The sequence below is a fragment of the Peromyscus eremicus genome, chromosome 5, assembly GCF_949786415.1.
Source record: "Peromyscus eremicus chromosome 5, PerEre_H2_v1, whole genome shotgun sequence".
In the NCBI taxonomy this organism is placed as follows: domain Eukaryota; kingdom Metazoa; phylum Chordata; class Mammalia; order Rodentia; family Cricetidae; genus Peromyscus; species Peromyscus eremicus.
Window position 1 is genome coordinate 45,961,067 of NC_081420.1, and position 22,573 is coordinate 45,983,639.

At 43.5% G+C, this 22,573-nt stretch overlaps 1 protein-coding gene across 1 annotated transcript in view; it reads right to left on the minus strand.

Moving 5' to 3' along the window:
• Positions 1 to 1,635: 1,635 nt before the first annotated feature.
• Positions 1,636 to 22,573, minus strand: part of Gli3 (GLI family zinc finger 3) — a 190,464-nt gene continuing 169,526 nt past the window's right edge. Inside the window, exons 11-15 of the mRNA XM_059263012.1 lie at positions 15,165 to 15,314; positions 13,658 to 13,822; positions 8,037 to 8,327; positions 4,675 to 5,002; positions 1,636 to 4,029 (exon numbers count right to left, since the gene is read on the minus strand). Coding sequence (XP_059118995.1) covers positions 1,709 to 4,029; positions 4,675 to 5,002; positions 8,037 to 8,327; positions 13,658 to 13,822; positions 15,165 to 15,314 — 3,255 coding nt within the window. The 3' untranslated portion in view covers positions 1,636 to 1,708. The remainder of the gene's footprint in view (positions 4,030 to 4,674; positions 5,003 to 8,036; positions 8,328 to 13,657; positions 13,823 to 15,164; positions 15,315 to 22,573) is intronic.

Here is a 22,573-nt window from a genome sequence, read left to right on the forward strand (position 1 = left end):
GCTTAGCCAGGAAGTCCTAAATGGCAAAGTTCCCTCCCTGTTGAAATCTGTGCTCCAATGAGAGAGAACAGAGGAGTGATATTGACTGGTCATAACATTCTTCCAATTCCCTAACACCTGACTTTCTTTCTACTCCGAATTGTAATGGCAGGACTTAAGAGGAAAAGCCACACAACCGTGTCAAGAATCACTTGGCAGAAATGCAGTGTCGGGGCTGATGGGTTAATATTTTATTTTAATCATTTATTACATAGTTTTAAAGTAATATGCTGGACAATCCACGTACTGTGCACACATAGTAAGACTTTGTGTGTCAGCTACAAGTGAGGAGTGGATGCACTGTGTAAATCTTTAAAGTCTTAATCCAAAGCAAAAGGACTAGTCCACGTTAAGGACTAAAGGTATTTGGAATCCACATGGCTACTAAATATCGTCTTTCATGCTCTCCAATGCTAAAAATGATTAAAGCAATTTATTTCCAATGTCAATGTATGTGAATTTTGCCTTTTACAACTAAGTTTTACACGTCTCTTAAAACAGGGCACTTAAAATAGACATATTCCCTTGTGATAGTGAAATTAATAAATGGTAATGATACATCCAGTAGTGGGTTGCTTAAATACCTACTTAGAGCTACATATAATCAATTCTCAGTTATCTATGACAATAAGGAAAGAGATGGGACCAATAATCGGTTATAGCAAATCCACAAAACAGGTCTCAAGCTAACTCTACCCAATTGTTTCAATCTATAATTGGTCTAACTTCTTACAAAGAGCTAAAGGAGTGACTGTCTGAACATCCATCACCTGTCCACTCTCTCATGGCAGGCAGTGCTAAATATCGCTGAATGTTTATAAAGGTCGAGGGGATGCAAAGAAGGTGACTGAGAACTGACCACACAGACGTATGCACGGGATGCATACTTACAGAAGAGTTTAACCCCCTAAAAATCGGCATGAAATACAACGATTTCATTTGTAGGATCCCCAGATTTCCACTTTTGTGCAGCTGTTAAAAGTATGCCCTGAATTGAATCAAGGTGGGGACACATAAAAAACCTGCTGTTTGTACCAACCATAGAGCACCCACAAACAATCTTCAAACCCACCACTCACTCGATTCTTGTACTCAGCGTCAGAACTACACACACACACACACACACACACACACACACACACACACACACACACACACACTCTCTCTCTCTCTCTCTCTCTCTCTCTCTCTCTCTCTCTCTCTCTCTCTCATACAAGTCACTGAGTATTGTGAAGGAAAATTTTAAAAAGGTGGACCTGGAACCCCTTGGTCACAAGCACATCCATTCCTAGTTCCTGGGATAGCAGAGAAGCAGGCCAAATCTTTTAATGTCACGACTTCTCTTCTAAAAGAAAGAACATGCACACCACACATTTACACTGGTTCACTCAAAAGAGGCAGGCTTACAGGTTAAAAAAAGAGGGTGATTTGAATGTCACAATACTGATTCAAAACTGAAATGGAAGACAGTTTCTCCCCTAGAATACCTTAGGGTTTTTCAGAGTCCTTTTCCATAAAAGGAATATACTTGAGACACATCCCAGTCAGGTGAGATGAGATTGCTAAAATACATACAGAACTTAGGGAAAAAAAAAAAAAAAAAAAGGTCCAAACAGTCAATTCAATCTTTCAAGTCCAAAGTTTTACCTCTACTTGTGGTCCTCCTTGCCTACTGCATAACTGCAAGGAACTTGCTTTCTTCTGCAAGGGAGGTCAGCAAAGAACTCATGTCCCCGATAGCCATGTTGGTGGTACTCATGGATAGGGAGGGGAAGGGGAGGGACGCCCGTGGGGTGGTGAGACGGGAGGAGCTGTGGGGAAGGTTCTGAATGATACTTGGGCTCAAGGCCCCTGACATCAGGCTAGTATGGTCCCCATCGTCTATGATGGCATCAAAATCAATCTGCACGCCTTCTAGGTCGTGACTCTCAAAGCTGTCAACTGTGCTTGTCACTTGGTTAGCACCTGGGGAAAGTAACTCAGAGTTTTCAGTGCCAGTCCCCTGCAGCAGGCAGCTGGCATCTGAAAGGGAAAACGAACCAGCTTTCCTGTCTTGCTGACTGAAGCCCACGGTTTGGTCATAGAACTGACCAGAGTAATTCTGCACATTAGAGCAGAGCTGCTGGGGCTGCCCTTGTGCCTCCATCTTGATGCTGTTCACCCTGCTCGTCTGACTCACATCGCTGAGCTGTCCTTGCTGCAGAGGGAGGCTGCCCCTTGGCATTGCCTGGCGCCTGCTGCCCCCATAGCTGGCACAGGGCTGGTAGCCCCTGACCACTGCCATGCTCGATGGCTGGTTGCTGTTGTCCTGAGTCCCTGGCAGGCAGTTCTCTGTCCCTTGATAGATGTTGATATGTGAGGTAGCACCGACCGGCCCTAGGATCTGTTGACCAGGGCGGCTGGCCCCCTGGTGTTGCATGCTGCTGCTGAGTAGCTGATGAGCAATGTACCCCTGTCCCGTTTGATCTTGCGTCTGTATGCCATTCACTGTGTTGCTAGCTAACTCATTCGGTGCCGCGGACAGCCCAAAATCTAGCAAACCTCCATTCTCTTGCAAGGTGTTGCCTTTCAGCTTAGACCCTTGAATCCCAGCACCACAGGCATTGTCTAGCGCACTGGAAGTCAGTGGCTGCCTGTTGAGCTGGCTCCCATACTGCTGGGTCTTATAGGGTTGTTCATGGAAAGCGTTTCCATTTGGGCCAGGTCCATCCCCACCATGGATTACAAAGTGCTCTGGGCCATTGTAGGTACTGCCATTCTCCCCGAGGGTCTGATATCCCCCTGCTGGGCCAGTCCCAACCTTCCATGGATTCTGTGGGTGTACTACCATGTTGTTGTATAACCCAAAGGCTCGAGCCTGCTGTACGGTAGGGCGCTGACCACATTTCAGCTTGGAAGATGACAGGTCAGAGCTTCCAGAACTGACCTCGTTCCACTGGATGGGCAAATCAGTTTTGCTGCCCTCAGAGCAGGGCTGCTCCAGAGCTGGGTACTGCTGGCCGACATGACTGTCTGGCAGCCCTGGTATGTCCAAGTCCTCTGGTCCATGGGCTACTTTGCTGTCTTCAGAGATGCCACTCTGCAATTGTTGTCCATACCCTGTTTGGTTCTGGGAATTTAAATACTGTACCACGTCATCTGGCAGGAAATCTTCATCATTCAAGTTGGCATCAGCATCCATGGTCAGGGCCTCCAGGGCAACATTCTCTGTGATGCTGGGAGGACAAGGGGATGCTGAGAAGTATCGGGGCTGCTGGCTGCCCTCTGGCCGGGTATAATTTTGTAGCACTAAGCTACGCTTTTCCACTGATGGAGGCAAACTTGGAGGATTGAAGTTGTTGAGGCTGCTGAAGCGTTGAACCCTGGGAAGTGACATGTTCTCGGAGACTGTCCTTACAGGGTCACTGGCTCTCCTTACACTGTTTGCTAGTGCATCATGAGGCAGCAGGTGACGCCGGCTATATGTGTGGCCTCCTCCATCACTGCACCTCCGAGGAGGATGAACCGGAGGCAGGGTCACCCCTGAGTCCCTGCCCTCCCCCAGCAAGGCCATCCTGGTCTTCAGGCTCAGCCTTTCCATGTGGGGCAGGGGTGTAGGTGGTGGACCACCAGTGGCAGCGGCGTACTTGGCCTTGAGGCGGTACTGCTGTACGGGTGTGAGGCTGAGCAGACTGGGCAGCCCATCCCCCTGGCTGGCCTCACTGGACCTCCGTGAGGCATCTGTGGAGATAGGGTCATAGGAGTCAGCCACGCTCACGTTCTGGGGTCTCCCTTCAGCCTGTGATGCCTCACTGGACCTGCGGCTGGAAAAGCAGGGGGAGATACCCGAGGATCTGCGGCTGCTCAGGTAGGCAGAGCTGATGGTGCTGGTGCTGCTGTCTCTCCTGTTGAGTGTGTTCAGCACGGTGAAGTCTACGCCGGACAGGTCACTTCTGCTCGGGAGAAGGGTCCCGGGCCCACCCGAACTATAGTTGTTATTGGACTGTGTGCCTGGAGGAAGGCACAGAGGGAGGAGAGAAAGAGAGACGTTAAGTTAAGAATGCCTTAAGTTGGGCTGGAGAGATGGCTCAGAGGTTAAGAGCACTGACTGCTCTTCCAGAGGTCCCGAGTTCAATTCCCAGCAACCACATGGTGGCTCACAACCATCTCTAATGAGATCTGGTGCCCGCTTCTGGTGTGCAGACATACATACAAACAGAACACTGTAATAATAATAAATACATAAATCTAAAAAAAAAAAAGAATGCCTTAAGTTAGGTGCTGACAAGCATTCCCCCAAGCATTAGACTAGTTTGTATTTCCTTGAACTGGGCAAACAGATAAAATTCTCTTGGTTTTATGTTTGGGAAACTAGAGTTGGGCACTAACCACAAATGCACCCATTGCTGAGATTTTGCTTGTCCCGCTGGAATTCAAACGGTATTCTGTTATTATTTCCAAAATATGGACTATCCAGAAGAGCAATGTAAATGGTTCAACATCAACACAGAGAGGTTCTAGCAAAAGTTTAGGATCTGTGGAGAAAATAACAAATATAAAAGCAAGGGCTCCAGGTCATCTCGGCATGTTCTGGCTACACTTAAAGGAAAGGAAATATCTCGAGTGAACAGACATGTGGTCTCAGGTGGAACTTACCATTTCCTATAAGAGGAGACACCGCAGGGGCTTTGGAGGGTAGAATAGGGTTCAGTCTTGGAAACATTCCATTCACTTGTTTTAGCCTTTCAAGTTTGATGTGCTCCATCCATTTGGTCCCTGCCGGGTTTCTCCTGGCTTGCAAAGCAAGGGCTGTGGTTGCCGTGGAAATGGTCGAGTCCATGATTGGGGTTTCATCGATGGCACTGAGGTCTGCTACACTACCTCCATCAGTCAGAGGAAGCTCGAGCCCACTGTTGGAATAGTTGCTGATGGGGGACTGTTGGCTGCTGCATGAAGACTGACCACCAGGGCTTGGCTGAGATGTCTATCAGGGTTAAGGAAAAAAGAACAACATGACATCAGGACAGGTAAAGGAAAGAAAGCCAAAATGACAACTCATGCAAGTCAAGACCTTCAGGTTATCAGCAGGTTAAACGAGAAGAAAAGCTATGTGCTGGTGGATGAAGTAGCCTTTGGGCCAAAATGATAATGGCCCACCAGGCTGATGCACAAGGGGAGGTGATGGATGGTAGAAGATGTTAGATGTGGTGTGATCAGAGTCATCAGCCATGGGATCCTGTTCCAAATGTCAACTGTGCAGACATATTTCCTCATTTTCAATTCTATCTCCAGGACATTATGGGATCAATTGTTAAGAGTTGCTATTGGAAATTAACGTAAATCCCAGAGAGCACCTAAGTATAAAGACCTGGTAAAGTTAAAGACAAGGTCAGAGGCTTTAGTAACTACTGTTCCAACTGGGGTTCATTTTTGCTTAGTTATAACATATATATAGGGGATGCTTCATAGGACATATAATCTCCTTCCAACAAGGGTCCCTCTAGGCTCTTCATACCTGGTTCCAACATTACTCTATCTTTTCCTCCCTGCCATATTTTCCCGGTAGTATAGACCTTCAACCAGGGTATGGGTCAAGGCAGCTGTGACAGGTAAAGCATCGATCACGTTGCTTCTGTCACACTCAGAAGGGAAGAAAGGCTGAAATGGATAGTGGCCCTGACTTTGAATAATGATTTCACTGTTCCTCTCTCAGTGTGTTCTCCAAATCCTAACCAAGCAGACACAGAAAGAAAATTTTCTAACTAATCGAAACTTAATCTTACTGACTAGTCTCAAAGGAAGTACTACTTTCGTCCATGCCAGGGCTTCTGGGCTAGTAGGTAAAAAAGCCCAACCATCTCAGGGTTTGGGAAGCACCATGGGAACAGACCTACAGCACACAGGATAGTTCTCACACTGCATAGCCATCTATGTACAGTTGCAAAGGTACCAACGGATGAAGTCACATCTTTGTAAGAACAAGAAAAGTGATGTTCAGAGAAGTCCAGTGACCACTGCAAATCACAATGTTTAGACCCTCAAGATGGCTAATCTGTGCTCTTACAGTACTCTCTCCAGGGTTCCTATAAAAACTGGAGCTACGAACAGTTATTCTCAGGTGGGATGCACAATTCTGTTAATAAGGTATTTGTAGAGGTAACTCTCTCTGGGAATCCTTTTAGCTCTATTTATTACATATACATACTTTCTTAGCAAGTGCTATATGATATAGTAACTTCACCCTGGGCAACCAAGTAGAGCTAAGGAAGATATGTAAATCTGATCATGAGTATATAAAGTCTTGCTCAATTATTTTGCCTCAGCAAAGTCTTAAGATACCAGCTCTCCTGGAGGTACTAGGAGTTTTTACAGCTTTGGGTAACTTTCATTCTTTGACAGAATACATATGTACATGGATCTGTATATAGGACTATGCTCACACACTTCCACAGAGCACGTAAAAAGGCACGGATACTACTGATATGTACTCAGACAATTGCATGGAGGTTAAGTTGTGGACAAATTTATCTAGGTCTTCTCCAAACTACACAGTACATTTCTGGTCCCACACTTGAATTTATGCTAGTCAGGACAGCAATTAAGTAGAATTTGAGAACAACTGCTTGGTTGGCCCAGTGTGATTTATTATGAAGACCCAGGATAAAGTAACAATGCGTTTCATCATCTAACCACACTTTTCACATGCTATGTTCGAAGGCACAGAGCTGAGCAATGGTCACCAAAGATATCACAAAGCCATAAGAACTAAAGAAAGATGAGATGGGAAGAAAATTTGCATGTTAAAATGAAAACAAAAAAAGAATAGAGAAGCCAAAATTCCCTCACCTTATTACCCACTGTCCTTAGGAAGTGAGAACAAGACATTTGGGAGCAATAGACAGAAGAGGTGTTGCATTAATAAGAAAAAAGAAGAAAGAATTTAATTTATAGCATGATGACCAAATTAAAGACATGTTTCAAAAGAAATAATATTAGAAATGTAACAGTGTTCATTAACAAATGTCTACAAAGGCATCTGGTATTTAAATGTTTGTATGTTCACATAGCAGCTATTGTGGAAATGTGATCACATGACTAGCTTCGAGGAACTTCAATTTTCTCACCTGTAAATAAATATATGGTTCAGTCTTCATCTCTTTGAATGCAATTTTTATAATTTAATTTAATTATAAATATATATATAATATAATTTAATTATAAATATTTACATATAAAGTCATTTTAAGGTAAACTGCTATAAATAATTACTTAGCAATGGGAGGTATCATGGTTTCGGGTGATGTGCAGACCATCTCCACTGTCCCCAAACTGTACTGCAATACTTAATAATAGCGCTGATAACATTGTCACCCACGAATCTCACCCTTGCCATCGTCTCCTTCTGCTCTGGCAAACCCCACAACTGGTACCTCTCCTCTTCCTCCCCTTCCTAGGACCCACTAGCTCTCCCTGGTCTGCGTGCTGAGAACTCTGTCCTCATGGTCTCTGCCCTCAGAGCCCATTGGGAATTCTCCTTCTCTAGAAGGCTTTTCACAGACTTGTGTTTAAGCCCCATGGTCTGAATTGTATTTGTTTTTCAATCTGTGTATTCCACTGAACTGTAAGCAAGCTCCAAAGAATAAGGACTTCATTCAGCTTATTCACATTGGGGTCACCAGGGCAAGGAAGACAGAAAACATATTTGCAGACAGGCTCAAGGAATGATTTTTCTAGAGAGTAGCCACTTTGAGGAGATGACAGCTGTGTCTGTCTGCCACAAGTGGTACAGCTCTGGATCAGTTTTAAAAGTCAGGTAGGAACCTTGGAAACTCCTAAGCAAAGTTATTTCTAAGCAGATTAACTTCAAGTGAGCAGTCTCAATCACTGGGCTCGTGACCCTCAAATCGGAGTGGCCAGATACAACGCAGAGGGGGCAGCTTTGTCCCTAGACATGCTCAGTTGGGTTTTCCTCAATGAGCCTGGTCGGCTCTGGGAGAACAGGAGAGTGAATGACATACCATGGGCTTCTCAGCCTTGACCGTCTTCACCTGGAGGCATTCTTCCCGCTTTGAGGTAGTGTTGCTCAACTCCTTCTGCTCACCAAAGGCTCCCTGAGTCGGCCGGCCGGGGGACCTGGACTGTGAGTGGCTGCCAGAATCTCTCGGGGGCGGAGGCCGAGGGTGCATGTCTCCACGTTGCTTCTTGGTGACATGAGCCTCAGGACCATGCACAGTCTTCACATGTTTCCGGAGAGAGCTGGGGTCTGTGTAACGCTTGGTGCAGCCAGGGATTTTGCATACATACGGTTTCTATCAAGTGCCACAAAAATGAATTGTCGATGGACGGTTATAAAAGTGATTATGACTTAGCAGTTGTTCATTACAATTCTAATTCTTTCAAAAACACTTTTGCAACATTCAGATACCTTTCAGGTCTAATGACTGAGAAAGGCTATTTGGACACTGCTCAGTGTCCATGGAATCTAGCTTAATAGGGTATTATTTTAGGGAGCCACAAAGTGGTAAAAGTGTGTAAATTGCCTTTACATTGTTGAAAGCATTTATGCTGTGAGTGGAAGCATCACGGCTCTCCATCTATTGATGAGGATAATGGAAGGAGGCTTACAAGAAGATGATATTAGGGCAATTTTATACACCTTGCAGGAGATGGTTTGTATGAAGAAATTTTTTATCTTATCTTGGTTCTGAGATCCAATCATTCTTTGCTTGGCAAATGTGCTATTTGTACACGGGTATTATACTAATAAGAAATAACACCAAACTGCCCAGAGCTAATCTCATATTGTTTCACTAAAATGTGCTCCTTTGGGTAGCATTACAACCGTTGAGTGTTCAGGGTTTAAAACCCCCAGAAGGTCTCTGGTCTTTAGAGTTGTAGCCTCAATATATACCAGCCACACACCCTTTTCCACGCACTCTCAGGGCTGGTGAATGGTTTACAGAAAACCAGGACTCCCGGTCTGCTTTCTTCTGACTTTCCAGATCTATACATGACGGAACTACTTCATGCTAATTTTATTTTCACCTGAGTCAGTGATCGTATATCTCTTGATTAGTTATAAACATAGGGATGTTTATAACTAAATATTCATATAGATCATAGAACTGTTCCCTTTGCTCTTTGCCAATGTGAATGGTGATTTAGTTTCCTTGACTTCCAAAATAATACAGTTTTGGGATGTTGGTATGACTAATGCCAGCCCTGCCTGCCCAAGGGCTCTATGTATACAAACTCAACCAACTTCAGATCGAAAACATTAAATTCACACCTGTAGTGTGAAAACCTTACACTTGCAGTGACCATGAATAGAAACTTTTTTCCTGTTGCTAGTCCCTAAACAACATAGCAACTATTTACACAGCATTTACACTGTACTGGGCATTAGAAGTAATCTAAAGTATGAGAGATTATATATAAGTACTGCAGCATTTTATTGAAGAGACTTGTACATTCTCTGATTCTGGTGTGTGTAGAGGTCCTGGGCATGATCTCTTGCTGAATGCCATAAAGGCACTATGTACTTCCACCTCTGTGTACTAGAAGGTAAGCTAGTATATAAGAAATCATCATGAAAAGGCATGATTAAAATAATGTATCTCTAATCCTTGTTAAATGTCCTGTCCTGTAGAATGAATGTCTAAAAGATGCTTTTTTCACTAAAAGCCCAAGACCAGACTGAGTGCAACCTAAAATGCAGAAATTTTGTAATGTAGAGAAGTGAAGATTTCGAACATTATCCTGAGAGACTTCACCTTCAAATGTAAGATTCAGTTGGGTAGAATTGATTCCCATTAACTATAAATTATGTCTACTCAGGAGCTCTGTGATTTGCCGCATATACATGATGAAATGAAAGTACAGGGTTCTATGCATTAGGGACAGAAGAATGGCTCTGACAGTTAGTGCCATTACCTTTACCTGTTTGCACATCAACCCTGTGCCTGCTCAGGGCACTGATGGGACAGGCTGTTTCATCAGCAGAGTGCATGAGGCAGGTAAGTGGGCATGGGACAGAGGCACAGGGAGGGGGCACAGGACATACCTGAAGAGCTACTCTCCCTATAAACACATGCATGTGAATATTAAGATTAGCCTGGAAATGAGGACACAGCTGATGTGTAATGATCACGGAGAAGCTCGTTAGAATTAGCATTTTCAAGACCAATGGCATGCATCAGCACACCTGTAACCATGTACCCTTGCATATGAACGTGCACACTGGTCACCTACAAAAATCCACAAGAACACAGACTCTGGAAGTTTATGCTTTAAAACAAAACACATAAAGACAACTGTGTAGTCTGACCTTGAGATTACATGATAGCAGCAATAAAATGCAATGACAGGCCATGACACATGGCAGACCTGCTGAGCAGTCTGCTTTTCGGGTCCTGGGTCTTTTAACTTCTGACACGACGGTTACCATTTTGACTTGTATACTCAGGTACTGGTGTAAAGCTGCCAACGAATCTTCTCCTGACTACAGAACTCATAAAAAAAAGACAAGCTCTTTTTCTACAGCCCACCCTAGCCATCAATTCATGAGTCTCCTGCCTCAGCCTCCCAGGTGCTGGGATTACAGGGCTGAGCCACTTCCCAGCTAATTTTTTTCACCAGACATCAAATGAGTCCTATTATATGCAAGATTCCTTGTGCACAAAGATGTGTAGCCTCAATGAATATAAAAATTTTTTATGTAATCCTCTATATTTTGTATACAGAATCTTCTTTTCTGGTAGGAAAAATCATACCACACAATTATTTACATTTTCAAGTGTGATGCCTAAAGATGGCCGAATGAAGACTCCATTTTTGGTTGGGATAATTAGGTGTCAGTTATTAACATCTGGGTCTAACTCCCAGATCATGGGTACATAAGGTATATGCAACTGTGCATGACCCATAGTAAACACTTGCTCAGTGGAGCTTTTATTATGAGGAAGCACTTGCTAGGTCTTGAAAACAGACAGTAAGATTCTGAGGAATAAAAACAAGAACAAGGAGATGCTAAAATGGAGGGTCGCTAGCAAAGGTTCTGCTCATGAGAGGTCAGACTGGAAGAGCAGCTGGAGCATGGACATAAATGTAGCTTCAGGAAGAATGCAAACTGTATGATCTGAATGGGGAGTTCTTTCAGAGGCCACTGCTTCACAGCCCCAGAAGGGGCAAGGACAAAGTCATGGACAGAGAAATGCCATAACAGCTTTCATGTATGGGAATTACTCCCTGGATCTATCCTGTTGAATTCTCTGCTATACTTAGCATAGCAGAAGGGCTTGGGACATAACTAGCTATCAATCTTTGCTTAGCAAAAAAGTGAAGGCATAAATAAGAAAATAAATAAATGCAAGTGAGTATTGGGATTTGTCTATGATGGGCTGACCGACTACAAGAACCTGGATTTCCAACACAAGCCTAACCTTGAATCTGTCCCAGCTTTCACACTCAAAGCCCAAGCTGTGCACACACAACCTAACTTCCATATATTTGAGATGGCCCAGGCTTTCATAACCAAAGCCTTGCACACACAAACCTAACTTCCATATATTTGAGATGGTCCAGGCTTTCATAATCAAAGCCTTGCATGCATTATAAAGAAAAGTTACTTGTATGTTTGTGAGTGAACTTTAATTATGTGCTATTATCAAGGTCACCCACTTATATAAGTTGCTCAATCCTGGTAATAACATTATTGGCCAAGACATCCTCTAGTTTCCTGAGACATTTAACTCAATATACACACTGGCCAAATTTCTCTGCAGCATAAGAGCTTGGCTGAAATGAATGCCTTCTCTTACTTAAGCATATGAAATATAGCTAACTTAATTACTATGTTAATTAAATTCCAAGCAGAGGTTCTCAAACTCTATAAATTGAAATCGGGATTGACAGAAAAACAAACTGTATGACTTAGCCTCCCTCACTCAGGATATTTTTCATGTTGTACAATAATTCTAGAACATTTTAATACTCCAAAATCAGCAGTCACTTATTGCCTCAGCCTCCAGCTGCTGGCAAATACTATTTTGTGTCCATGGATTTGCCCACTCTAGACTCCCTAAAAGGTACAAAACAAAAGCATCAAATGACATAGTAGCTATTAAATATAGAAAATGCATTTTAAAAAATGTCCACTGAGGCATTCCTTTTCATTAAAAAAATTTAACCTTATATTATTATGTATGCCTGTCCATGTACCATTTGCAATGTAGTGACCACAGAGGCCAGAAGAAGGTGTCAGATCGCCTGGAACTGGAGTTACAGACAGTTATGAGCAGCCATGTGGGTGCTGGGAATCAAACCTGGGTCCTCTGTAAGAGCACTGAGCCATTTCTTCAGCCCCCCCAGGAAAAAACATTTTTAACAGAAGAAATGAAATGTGTCGCCTCCTCCCCCAATATCTCTTAGGTCATTAACAGGAGATTCAAAATGACCTGTACATCCTTATCATACCACAAGCTTTTGAAAGAGCTGGCATCTGTGGACACACAAGTGTGAGTTTTGAGTGTGACCAGATCTGAATATACATTTTAGACAGTGTAGATAATCTCATTAAAGGTGGGTTTCCTCTCTTATCAGGACTATATTCCCCCGCTTAAAGCCAGGTAGCTCCTGAGCAATGTGGCTCACTTGGTTTAGAGACTGCAAGGTTCTAAGTGAGACTGGTCTCTATCTGATGAGGTCCTAACAGCCACTCAAAGAGTCTCACACCTACAAACTTGCCCTTTTCCAAGGCTGTTTCAAGTCACCCAGAGACACATTTTGCAGGCCTGAACTATGTCCTGTTAGCTATCTCACTTCTACCACAAATGAGGGGAGGGAGCTTTGTTAATCTTGACTTATTAAAGGGACAGTTTACAGAGGAGCCAGTAATTCAGCTACACTTCCAAGGAGACGTTATACATTTGCAGGCAGATATGTATCAAAGCCTAGCTAAAACAAATTGGACCATTTTCATTTTTACACTTATCAGTAATCTGGGAACAATTGCCTAAAAAATAAAAGCAATATAACATAAACCAACTACTACGATGAGGCTTTGCTCATTGTATCTTAAGTAACTGACTTAAGTTTTAGCTGGGCTTCTAAGACTGCCTTCCAAGATCCTTTGGAGTCTAGAATGTCTATAAACTTTATTTAAGCTGTTTGCTCCCTGGAAATAATTTTAGAAATGATGCATGTGATGACACTTCTTTCTCCAAGAAAGCAAACTAAGAGTGTAAGCTTTCAGCCGTGAGCTCTCCACCTGCCAGTGTGATGGCTCTGAATCTCTCTAGTCAGTACAGGGTCTTACTTTGTGTGGACTCAGGCTATTCTGGCAGAGTAGGCCGGCTGAACTCCAAGTTAAATGCTACTACTGTCTGGCCAGTAGGTGGCAGTTCCAAGCAACAGGAAACTAAGTTCAGAAAGGGTTTTATAAGATTTCCTCTTCATCTGCATTACTCTCCAAGCAGGGTCCATCCTTGAGGCCCCAAACCTTCACTTGCAGGGTCAGAGCCCACTCATAGTGAGAGCAGCCCAGAGGAAACAAAACAGCACACACCTACTTTACCATGCATATTCCACAAGAAGGCTCATTGTTTCTGCTTGCGGCTTTGGATCCATGGAGGAGGCTTACCTCATTGGAATGCGTTCTGTTTTGGTGCTTAGCCCGATCCGAAGCATTGGAGAAAGCCTTGTTGCAGCCCTCATGCTCACAGACGTATGGCTTCTCTCCAGTGTGAGATCTCAAGTGCGTTTTCAGGTTTTCTAATCTCGAGTAGGCTTTTGTGCAACCTTCAAACTGAACACAACAGGTAAATCTGGACCACTCCACACAATAGAAGCTGCAGCTTGTGCTTAACCCCCTCTCCAAGTGGATAAAAACTTGACCTTTCAAGGGTCAGCAGCTTTTCAAAACCGTGGAACAAAACCCCACTAAACTCTGCATTTATTGGGATTCAGATGTGGCTTGGGGCCCTTGAAGACAAAGCATTGTCAGCGCCTGTAAAACTCCTGAAGGCTTTTTTTTCCCTTTCCTATTTTTTTTTAATAGACAGCTCAATGTGGACAATGAATTTCATTATCTGTTCACTGATCTCCTCCAATTCCCACTGATTTCAGATTCAGCACAAAGTTCATTAATATGGCTTTGTGTCTATACAAAGCCATGGAATTTGATCATGTTTGTAAAGGGCCTTTAAGATGTAAAGTACCAGGGCTGTGCAGTGCTCAGAGCACCCCCTGAGAGAAAGTGCAGTCTCACTGCAGCCCCAGCCCACTCCAGAGGCTTACACTCTAGCATGGAGACCGAGCAAAGAGCGAGGAGAAATGATGGCCCTGAGCAGCTGAATATGCAGTACCTAAAAGGCCTGAGATAAGAAGTGCCTTGAGTTTTCTTAAATTTCAGCATATATAACATTTTGAGACACCATGGAGACAGACAATAAGCTCATCTGTGTTTTATATATAACATATATGCACAGATTAATAATAATGTTATACAACAGTTTTAGTGCACCTGTGTGGTGATTCCAAGTGGCCACATAACTGGGTTTTTTTACTTGGAACATTATGCTTGCATCTAGAGCCCTGTAAAGAGCAGTTAAGTGCTCTTCCATGAGCTACATCCCAAACCCATCATTTTGAATTTTGTTTTTGATAAAGAATGCTCAACTTAGGGCCCGTAAGATGGGTCAAAGTGCAAGCTGTGTAAACCTGACTACCTGAGTTCGATACCTGTAACCCATATAAAAGTGCAAAGAGAGAATCAACTTTTGAAATTGTCCTTTGACCCCTACATATACAAATAATAAAATTAAACTGAAAAACATATCAACCTTGTGCTTTGTCCTGCAGCATGCTGAACCGCAGGGTTATGGCAGACACAGAAGCCATGAGCACATAGGGTCAGCCACCTTACGCCTGCTTGCCACTATGCAGAGATGTCCTGTCTAAAGCTCAACTTGAAGGCGCTTTCCCTGGACAGTGCTCCATCTCTCTTCTAACTACCACCCAACTGCCATTTCAGGACCTGGGGTCGCTAGCATGCAAAAACCCTTGAGAATGCTAGGAAAGACCTACAGAGTGAAGTGTCACACTCGCCTGCGTGAGGGGACCCGGAGGCTGCCCAGGTGTGTACTCACTGTACATTTGTGAGGCTTCTCGCCAGTATGTCTTCTCATGTGCACTACCAACATGTACTGGGCTTTGAAGGGTTTCTGTTCTCTTGAACAATCAAGCCAGCGACACACAAACTCCTTCTTTTCTCCATGAATATGGTCATTATTGATATGCTGGGGTTGAGAAAAAGAGAAATAAAGTCAAAATGTGTTAGGCATTTCTCAAAACAACAAGTGAAAAAGATGTTCAAATTTTAAGCCTTGAAGACACATGAATAACTTCACTACATCATGGTTAAAAAAAAAAAAATCTAGTACACACATCTCTAAGACAAACTTGCTGATGCTAACTGTGTAGCCAGCATGGGCGACACTATTGGGTGTAGTCTTGGCATCCAGAAAAATTACTTGAGGCTGAAATCTAGAGAGCACAGGTTAAATCTGAGTTGTGCAACGAACGTGTGTAAAACAGGGTGAGCTGCTGTGTACTCTCTGTTCTCCACTGGTCTTTAGCATAGGGCTGCAGGTGTTTTCTCATTCTCCTCTGTGTGTGTGTGGGGGGGGGGGTTGTGTACAGGAACACACATGCACCCCGGATTCCATAACAAGGCCTAAGAAAATGCAGCTTTGGTTCAGATCCAGAACAATCTCTTCTTGAACAATAACCACAGAGAACAAGGTGCTAAGGAAGACAATCTGTGATAGTCATCCAATAATTGGTTGTTTCTCAGTCACTGTTTCCATCCAGTTTTGGAAGTCTATTAACAGGGTACATTTTTTTCTCAGATTATTATGATCACGATGGCTTCACTTGCTCACGTGTGTGTATACTATGTGGGAGCCTGGTATCTGTGAAGATCAGAGAGAAGTTCAGGTCCCCAGGAGTTATGGATGATTGTAAGCCGCTGTGGTTGCTGGGAACCAAAGAATCCAGGTCCTCTGTAAGGCAACAAGTGCTCTTAACCACTAAGCTAATGGTTCTCAACCTTCATAATGCTGCAACCCTTTAATAGAGCTCCTTGTATTGTGGTGACCCCCAACCATAAAATTATTTTTGTTGCTAGTTTTTATAACTGTAATTTTGCTACTGTTATGAATTGTAATATAAATATCTGTGTTTTCCTATAGTCTTAGCTGACCCCTGTGAAAAGGTCATGTTAGCTGCGACCTTAAAGGGGTCATAACCAACAGGTAGAGAACCACCGCCTTAGGGTAAAGGGATGAAAAAGTTCTTCTAAGCAATTGGAACCAATCTACCCCCAGTCAATTTTTTTTTTTTTTTAAATGAAGGTAAATTTCCCCAAATTCCTCATCCATTCAAGGCTCCAGAGTCGGTTTGAATCTACATCTCTATAAGGACATGTGAAGTGTCTTCCAACAGGAGGCATGAAAACCCTTCAGCAGTATCTGGGAAGGTGCAAGGGAGCTCTCCAGATACAACTACCGTGGACATGTCTGCAGTGCCAGTGCCACACGCTGGCAAATGCCAGTACTTGGGAGTCTGAGTGAAGAACACTGCCAACTGAAAACTAGACTGGATCACACAGTGAGACCTTTTCTCAACACCAAAATCAATTAAGGCCTTCTTTAGAAAGTTTAGTACACTACTCAAATGTCCAGTTCTAGACTATCAGAGAGATTTTTATCCTGTTGTTATTCTCTGGCCAAGCTATGTTTTATTTGCCTTACTTTAAGGCTACCAGGTACACATTTTCAAATATACAGATATGCATCCCTTAAAATTCATCCAGTAATTAAAGTCACTGAGTTTTGCCGTAGTAGTGACACAGCATGTGATATGTGCCTCTGAACGCTCCAGCTTGGAGATCTAGTGATACTTTTCTGCTACCAGAATGGGCCTTCTTGATTATTCTTCTAGGTAGCTGATTGCCCAAGGATAAAAATTTGCATGAAAAAAATAATTTTCTGGGTTGCTTCTAGAGGTTAGAGCTGGATACAAGCAGAGAAAAGAAGTCTTTGCTCTCCTCTCCTTGAGCAGCGATCAGAATGCCTGAAGGACTGCAAGCAGTGAGCAGCATGTGACAGCATACACGGAGAGAATCTTATCATGTGGGACAGTGTGCAGAAGACCAGTGTGACAGCAGAACTGGTCTCTTGCTGGACTTCCTATCACAAACCAGCTGTCCTAGGAAGCAGTATCTTAGACATTGCAATTGTGCACATAACCCATCCATAAAGTTGTGCACCACAGGAAATGCAATCCTGCAATGGATAGTCTCTGAGTCAATCACAGTGGCCTGCAAACTGCTCAGGATGGTCCCAAATGTGACCCAAAGGACTGTTGAAGTAAAGTCTGCATGCATATACAACATTCTGTGAGAGGAAAAAAATAGATGAGCACATAGGACCACACCACAAAACTGCTACTGTTTCAATTTCCCCCAGTTGTTGAAAATTAACAAATTGGCCCTTGTTATAAGATACAAGGCAAGAAGACAGGGAACAGGGAGGAAGGAAGAAAAGACATGGAGAGAGGAGGACGAAATACAGAGAGAGGAAAAGGAAAGATTATAACTGGAAAATGCAATTCCATTTGTGCTGAACAGCCTCCCAAGTTGCATACACTCATCCACACTGTGTCCTGGTGCTTGGCAGTTACACAGTGTTTGATGAGCTGATCTGATCTATAGTGGCCAGCAGCAAAGGAAATAGTACCAGCAAAAGATACTGCCCTGAACACTTGTTTATCTTAATGCAACTTTGCTTCACCTGGTATTTAATGCACAGTACTTCATTACTATAAAGTTACTCTCAAGAATTAAAAACAAGATTTTAAAGCTACCCAGACATGGCCCACTCTTCCCCTGGGGAAGTGAAGGGACACAATGATGGTGATGGTTCTCTCTAATGCCTTCAGGGTGGTTGGTGTGTGGTAAGCCTTTTGTACTAGGCCCAGAGATGGGGAGTGAGGTAGATATAATTCCTGCCCTACGGAAATTACAGTCTCCTGGAGGAGAACAGATAATAACTTAAATTACTGTATAATTACAGTTGTGATAAGCATTATGAAGGGAAATAATGGGTTTCATAAAAACACATAACAGGGGTCCAAGATCAGTGCGGCACATCAGGGATCAGGGGTCAGTTCAAATGAAACTGCATTGAAAACAGAATCTGGAAGCTGAATGGAGCGCCACCAGGTGTGCAGGTCAGGCTGGGAGTGGAGAAAGGGGGAAGACTATGGCAGACGAGCGACACAGAAGCACTCACTGAAGGTTAGATCTCGGTGCCTTTGAGGATGGCGGTGAAGCCACAGACAGAGAGAAAGAACTTGCCAGGCAGACCTAGCAGGCTCCAGGCACTGCTGCCGTTGGGCATGGCGAGAAGGCACAGGTTTTCCGTGGGTTAAAGGGACATTGCTCACATAGTCAGGCATGGGCTAGCTGGCCAGGACTCTTCTTCAAATCTCCAGCAAATAAGGTTGTGGGGTTGTAACCAATCCACACAGGCCTTGCATGCCTACCCCATCGAGGACATCAGGATAAAGTAACTGGAGCTACTCAGGGAGCTACCTGAGCAGCAGTAGGAGGTACCAACAGTGGGTGAAGTATAATGAAAGGCTCAGCTTCCTCTGTCCTGCTGACAGACACATCAGAAGAGTTGGACATGAGTGGTCTCCTGCGGCAACCTGGGACCTAGTACTTTCATGTGACGTGGAAGAGGAAGGAAAACCGTGTCCAGCTCCGTAGACACTCGCTGCCACTGACAGGGAGATGACAGCTCTGGAATGGGTCTAAGCTGGACACACTAGGTCCTGAAAGTGCTCAGGACGTTAAAAAGTCTGCATGTAATAGCGCTGAAAGAGTTGTCTCTAAGCAGGGAGAGCCAGCAGCATGTGAAGGGGTACAGTTGTAGGCAACAGCAACAATGTTCGTGCTGCTTCTGAGGGGCATGCCAAACTGAGTGTGTTGTCATCTCTAGCTGGGGAGGGGCAAGGAGGATTTATGTTGGATAACTAAAACTCCACATTCTGCAAGACTAGTTTCTTGGGATTGTCTCCTGCCCCCTTAAGAGTAGACCCCAGTCTCAATACGTTTTATAATTTTCCTGAAACTGCTCTTAAATCCAAACTTAGAGATTACGTGTGTGTGTGTGTGTGTGTGTGTGTGTGTGTGTGTGTGTGTGTGTGTAAAGGAAATCCAATAGTCTATGAGTGAACAGACTCATCTCAGAGGGTGTAGTCAGCTACCATAAGGAAAGAGAGAGGAATCTCTCTGACTATGTAAGACGTTCAAATGTGTTTAACACTTAGGAGGTTTTTAAGATCCAGAAATTAATTATAAATTTAAATTCTAAGGAATCATAAACCCCATGTGGTTGTAAGTTTTAAAAAGTTAATTTTCTTTAAGAGTAACTGTTTGGTCTCTGTGGCTATTGGTCACGTGAGCACTCAGGACAGAAAGACACTGGTGGCCTCAGTAGTACACTGTGTGCCTTGGGCAGGTCATTTGCCAATTTGGGCCTCAATTATCTCATTTGTAAAATTATAGTGACAACCTTACATATATAAGGAGCTAGCAAGCTTTTCCTGTATAAATCCAGACAGGAAGTATCAAGGCTCTGTGGTCCAAGCACCTCTGTCACCAGGTGCAGAATCAGTGAGGAAGTGAGCCATTTACTTAGAGATGTCAGAAATTCGCCCAACTCAAAAGTATTTCTTAACATTTTCTTTTCAGTTTTTTTAAAGCCATAAAAATGAGCCTTAGCTGACGGGCTCAGCTCAAGGGCTACACACAGACACACACAGACACACACACACACCACACACACACACACACACACACACACACACACACACACACACACACACCAAACCAGGCAGTAATCTGGATCTGACCTATGGGACCCATCATTTTCTTGCCCTCAAATTAGATGATTTCAAAGGCTTCTGTCTTATTCTCAGGTTATTTCTCAAACATGAAAAAGGACAAGTAGAAAGAGGTAGGTTTTCATGCTCAAGAAAAGAATTAAGAAAGGAATAAAAACCAGGTTGCTAGAAAAAAAAAAAAAAAAAAAAAAAAAAATCGTGTCCAGGAAAGGGAGAGGGTTCAGCCACAAACACCTCACTATATGCATCATTTTCCTAGGTTTGGGTCAAAAGTGCACTCATTTCTCTCTCTAAAATCCGAGGTCACTGAGAGTAACACACAATGAATAGACAATTGACACTGGACAGGCAGACTGATTCCATGTGAAGCTGGCCTGAAAATCAATGGCTGTGAGTTTATTTGTGGTTTTGCTGAAAATTTGACTTCCTAACAGTGACAATGTTAATCAAATATATAAATAATTTAATTGAAGTGAAAATAATGCATGATTAAATTCTAAACCAATCCAACACTACGACATGCAATTTGCCAGAGGCCCAAGAACCAGAAAGAGATAGATGGTATAAATTACTATGCTGTGTACGTGAACTACTCTAAATGCTCTCTGTCTGAATAAACAGGGGAGCCTGGGACCAGTATATTCCCCACAAAGGCTAAGTACAATGATGGGACTTCCAGTTGGAACTTCATCTGGTCTAGGCTATGATAGTTGATGAAATTTACATAACCCAAATAGTGATCAAACTAAGAGTCGGTATTTACCAACTGTGATCATGCCTTTAGCAGAATGAGCCAAAGTCCATAATTCCATCTTCCCCAACTCTGGTCTGCGAGAGCCTAGAGAAGGGCAGAACTCAGCAGCTTGCTTGCCAATGGAAGAAGTGGAAGGCTGCTCATTATTTCAAGGGATTTTCTTTGGGAAGCTCTGCCCCAATTGTCAACCAAGGAGACTTGGAGAGGGGCAGAAGAGAGACCTGAAGGGAAAGGGAAGAGGAAGCTTTTCTTTTCACTAGCAGAAGTAGAATGGAAGCCTACAATGGACTTCACTGAGCTAATCAGGGTCCTTTCTTCTTGCTTCATTATGTGAGTGAGTTCAGAACGGGCACTTTTCCTAACCTTCAGCTGAAACTCACATGCGGCCCATCCACTCTGGGTGCGCACACAGCCTTACAGAAAGCTGCTATTCAACCAGTTCACGAAGCTTGGAGGTGCGTTGTGCTTTTGTTCTGCCTCCCTCTCTCTGGGCCAGATTCAATTTCCACTTGGAAAGCACAGCTCTCTAGATAAGTAGGTTCCGTTCTTAGTAACTCCCTAAGAGGAGAAGTTATAGTACTCTTCAGAGCTGTGCAGAACGGTCACTCATCCCACCTACTGCCTAGGGTGACTCACTGATTAGTGGAGACAAACTCTGGCTGCCTCCCAAGCCTGTTTTCTCTAGTCAGCAGGAGCAGATTCCTCCCACTACTGCCATGAAAAAATCCCTAGGAAGCACACACAGAAGCAGCAATGGTGGGGTAAGCAAGCCTTGATCCCTTAAAACAACAGCCAGCACCACTCCATCCTTTGCATTTACTTCCTTGCTGGTCTTCCTGTCACCACCCAGTTCCCAAATGACACAGCATAAGGTAGATGGGAAAGCATAAAAGATGGTCCTTCTGTAAAGTGTATGTGATTCTGTCTCTCTCACACACACAGTATTATGGATAGGACAGAAAAGGGACTACACAGTAGTGTTCCATGAATAAATACCAAGGAAAGTGCAGCTGAACCACAGGCCTACAGTTCTCAGGCTCCATAGTTTCTTGCTGTGGCTGAGACACTTGCTCTCCCTTAGTTTTACCTTCTATAAATGCTCTGGCCACATTTTTTGTATCTAGACCCACCAACATGCCATTTTACATGGAACCCATGGAAGTTGTCCTGCCTCAGCCTCCTGAGAGCAGGTGTGAGCCATCATACTTTGCTGCATGATTCTATTTTCAAAAGGAAGGAATAAAACAGAAACATTTACAACAGAATGCTAAACTGGAACTATCTGATGCTTCCTGAATCTTCCCATTGCCAGACTAGTTCATGAATGGGGCTGCCGTGAAGGCACACACGCAATGGTCACTTCTCAGGTTTGGTGAAGAGTTAGGCTAGGGCAGCTTTCTCTCCTGGCATAAGATGAGGCATCAAGAAGAAAATGATCTTAAGAAAAAACTCAATCTGTTTCCTGGGTTTATACATCTATCATCTCTTGACTTAGCTTCCCAGAGACATTTTTGGAAAGGTGGAAATAGAGAAAGTGATTTAGATTTCATTAAAATTGAATGCACAATAAAACCAGTATGGAAGAGAGATAGAAATGATGTACCTAAAAGAAAAGCAAATTCCCTAAGAATTCCTCCCACTTTACATCTGAGCTCAGGTGACATCTTCTTGTGGGCATTACTTGATAAGCAGTATTTCTGAAAAGTTCTATGACTGTCATGGCTTGGATTATGTTAGGGACACATTGTGATTGGATTCCTTAAAGCATTAAGAGGCAGAAATAGAAAAACGGTGCAAATCGCAAACTATCAGGGCTGCAATAGGCCTTAT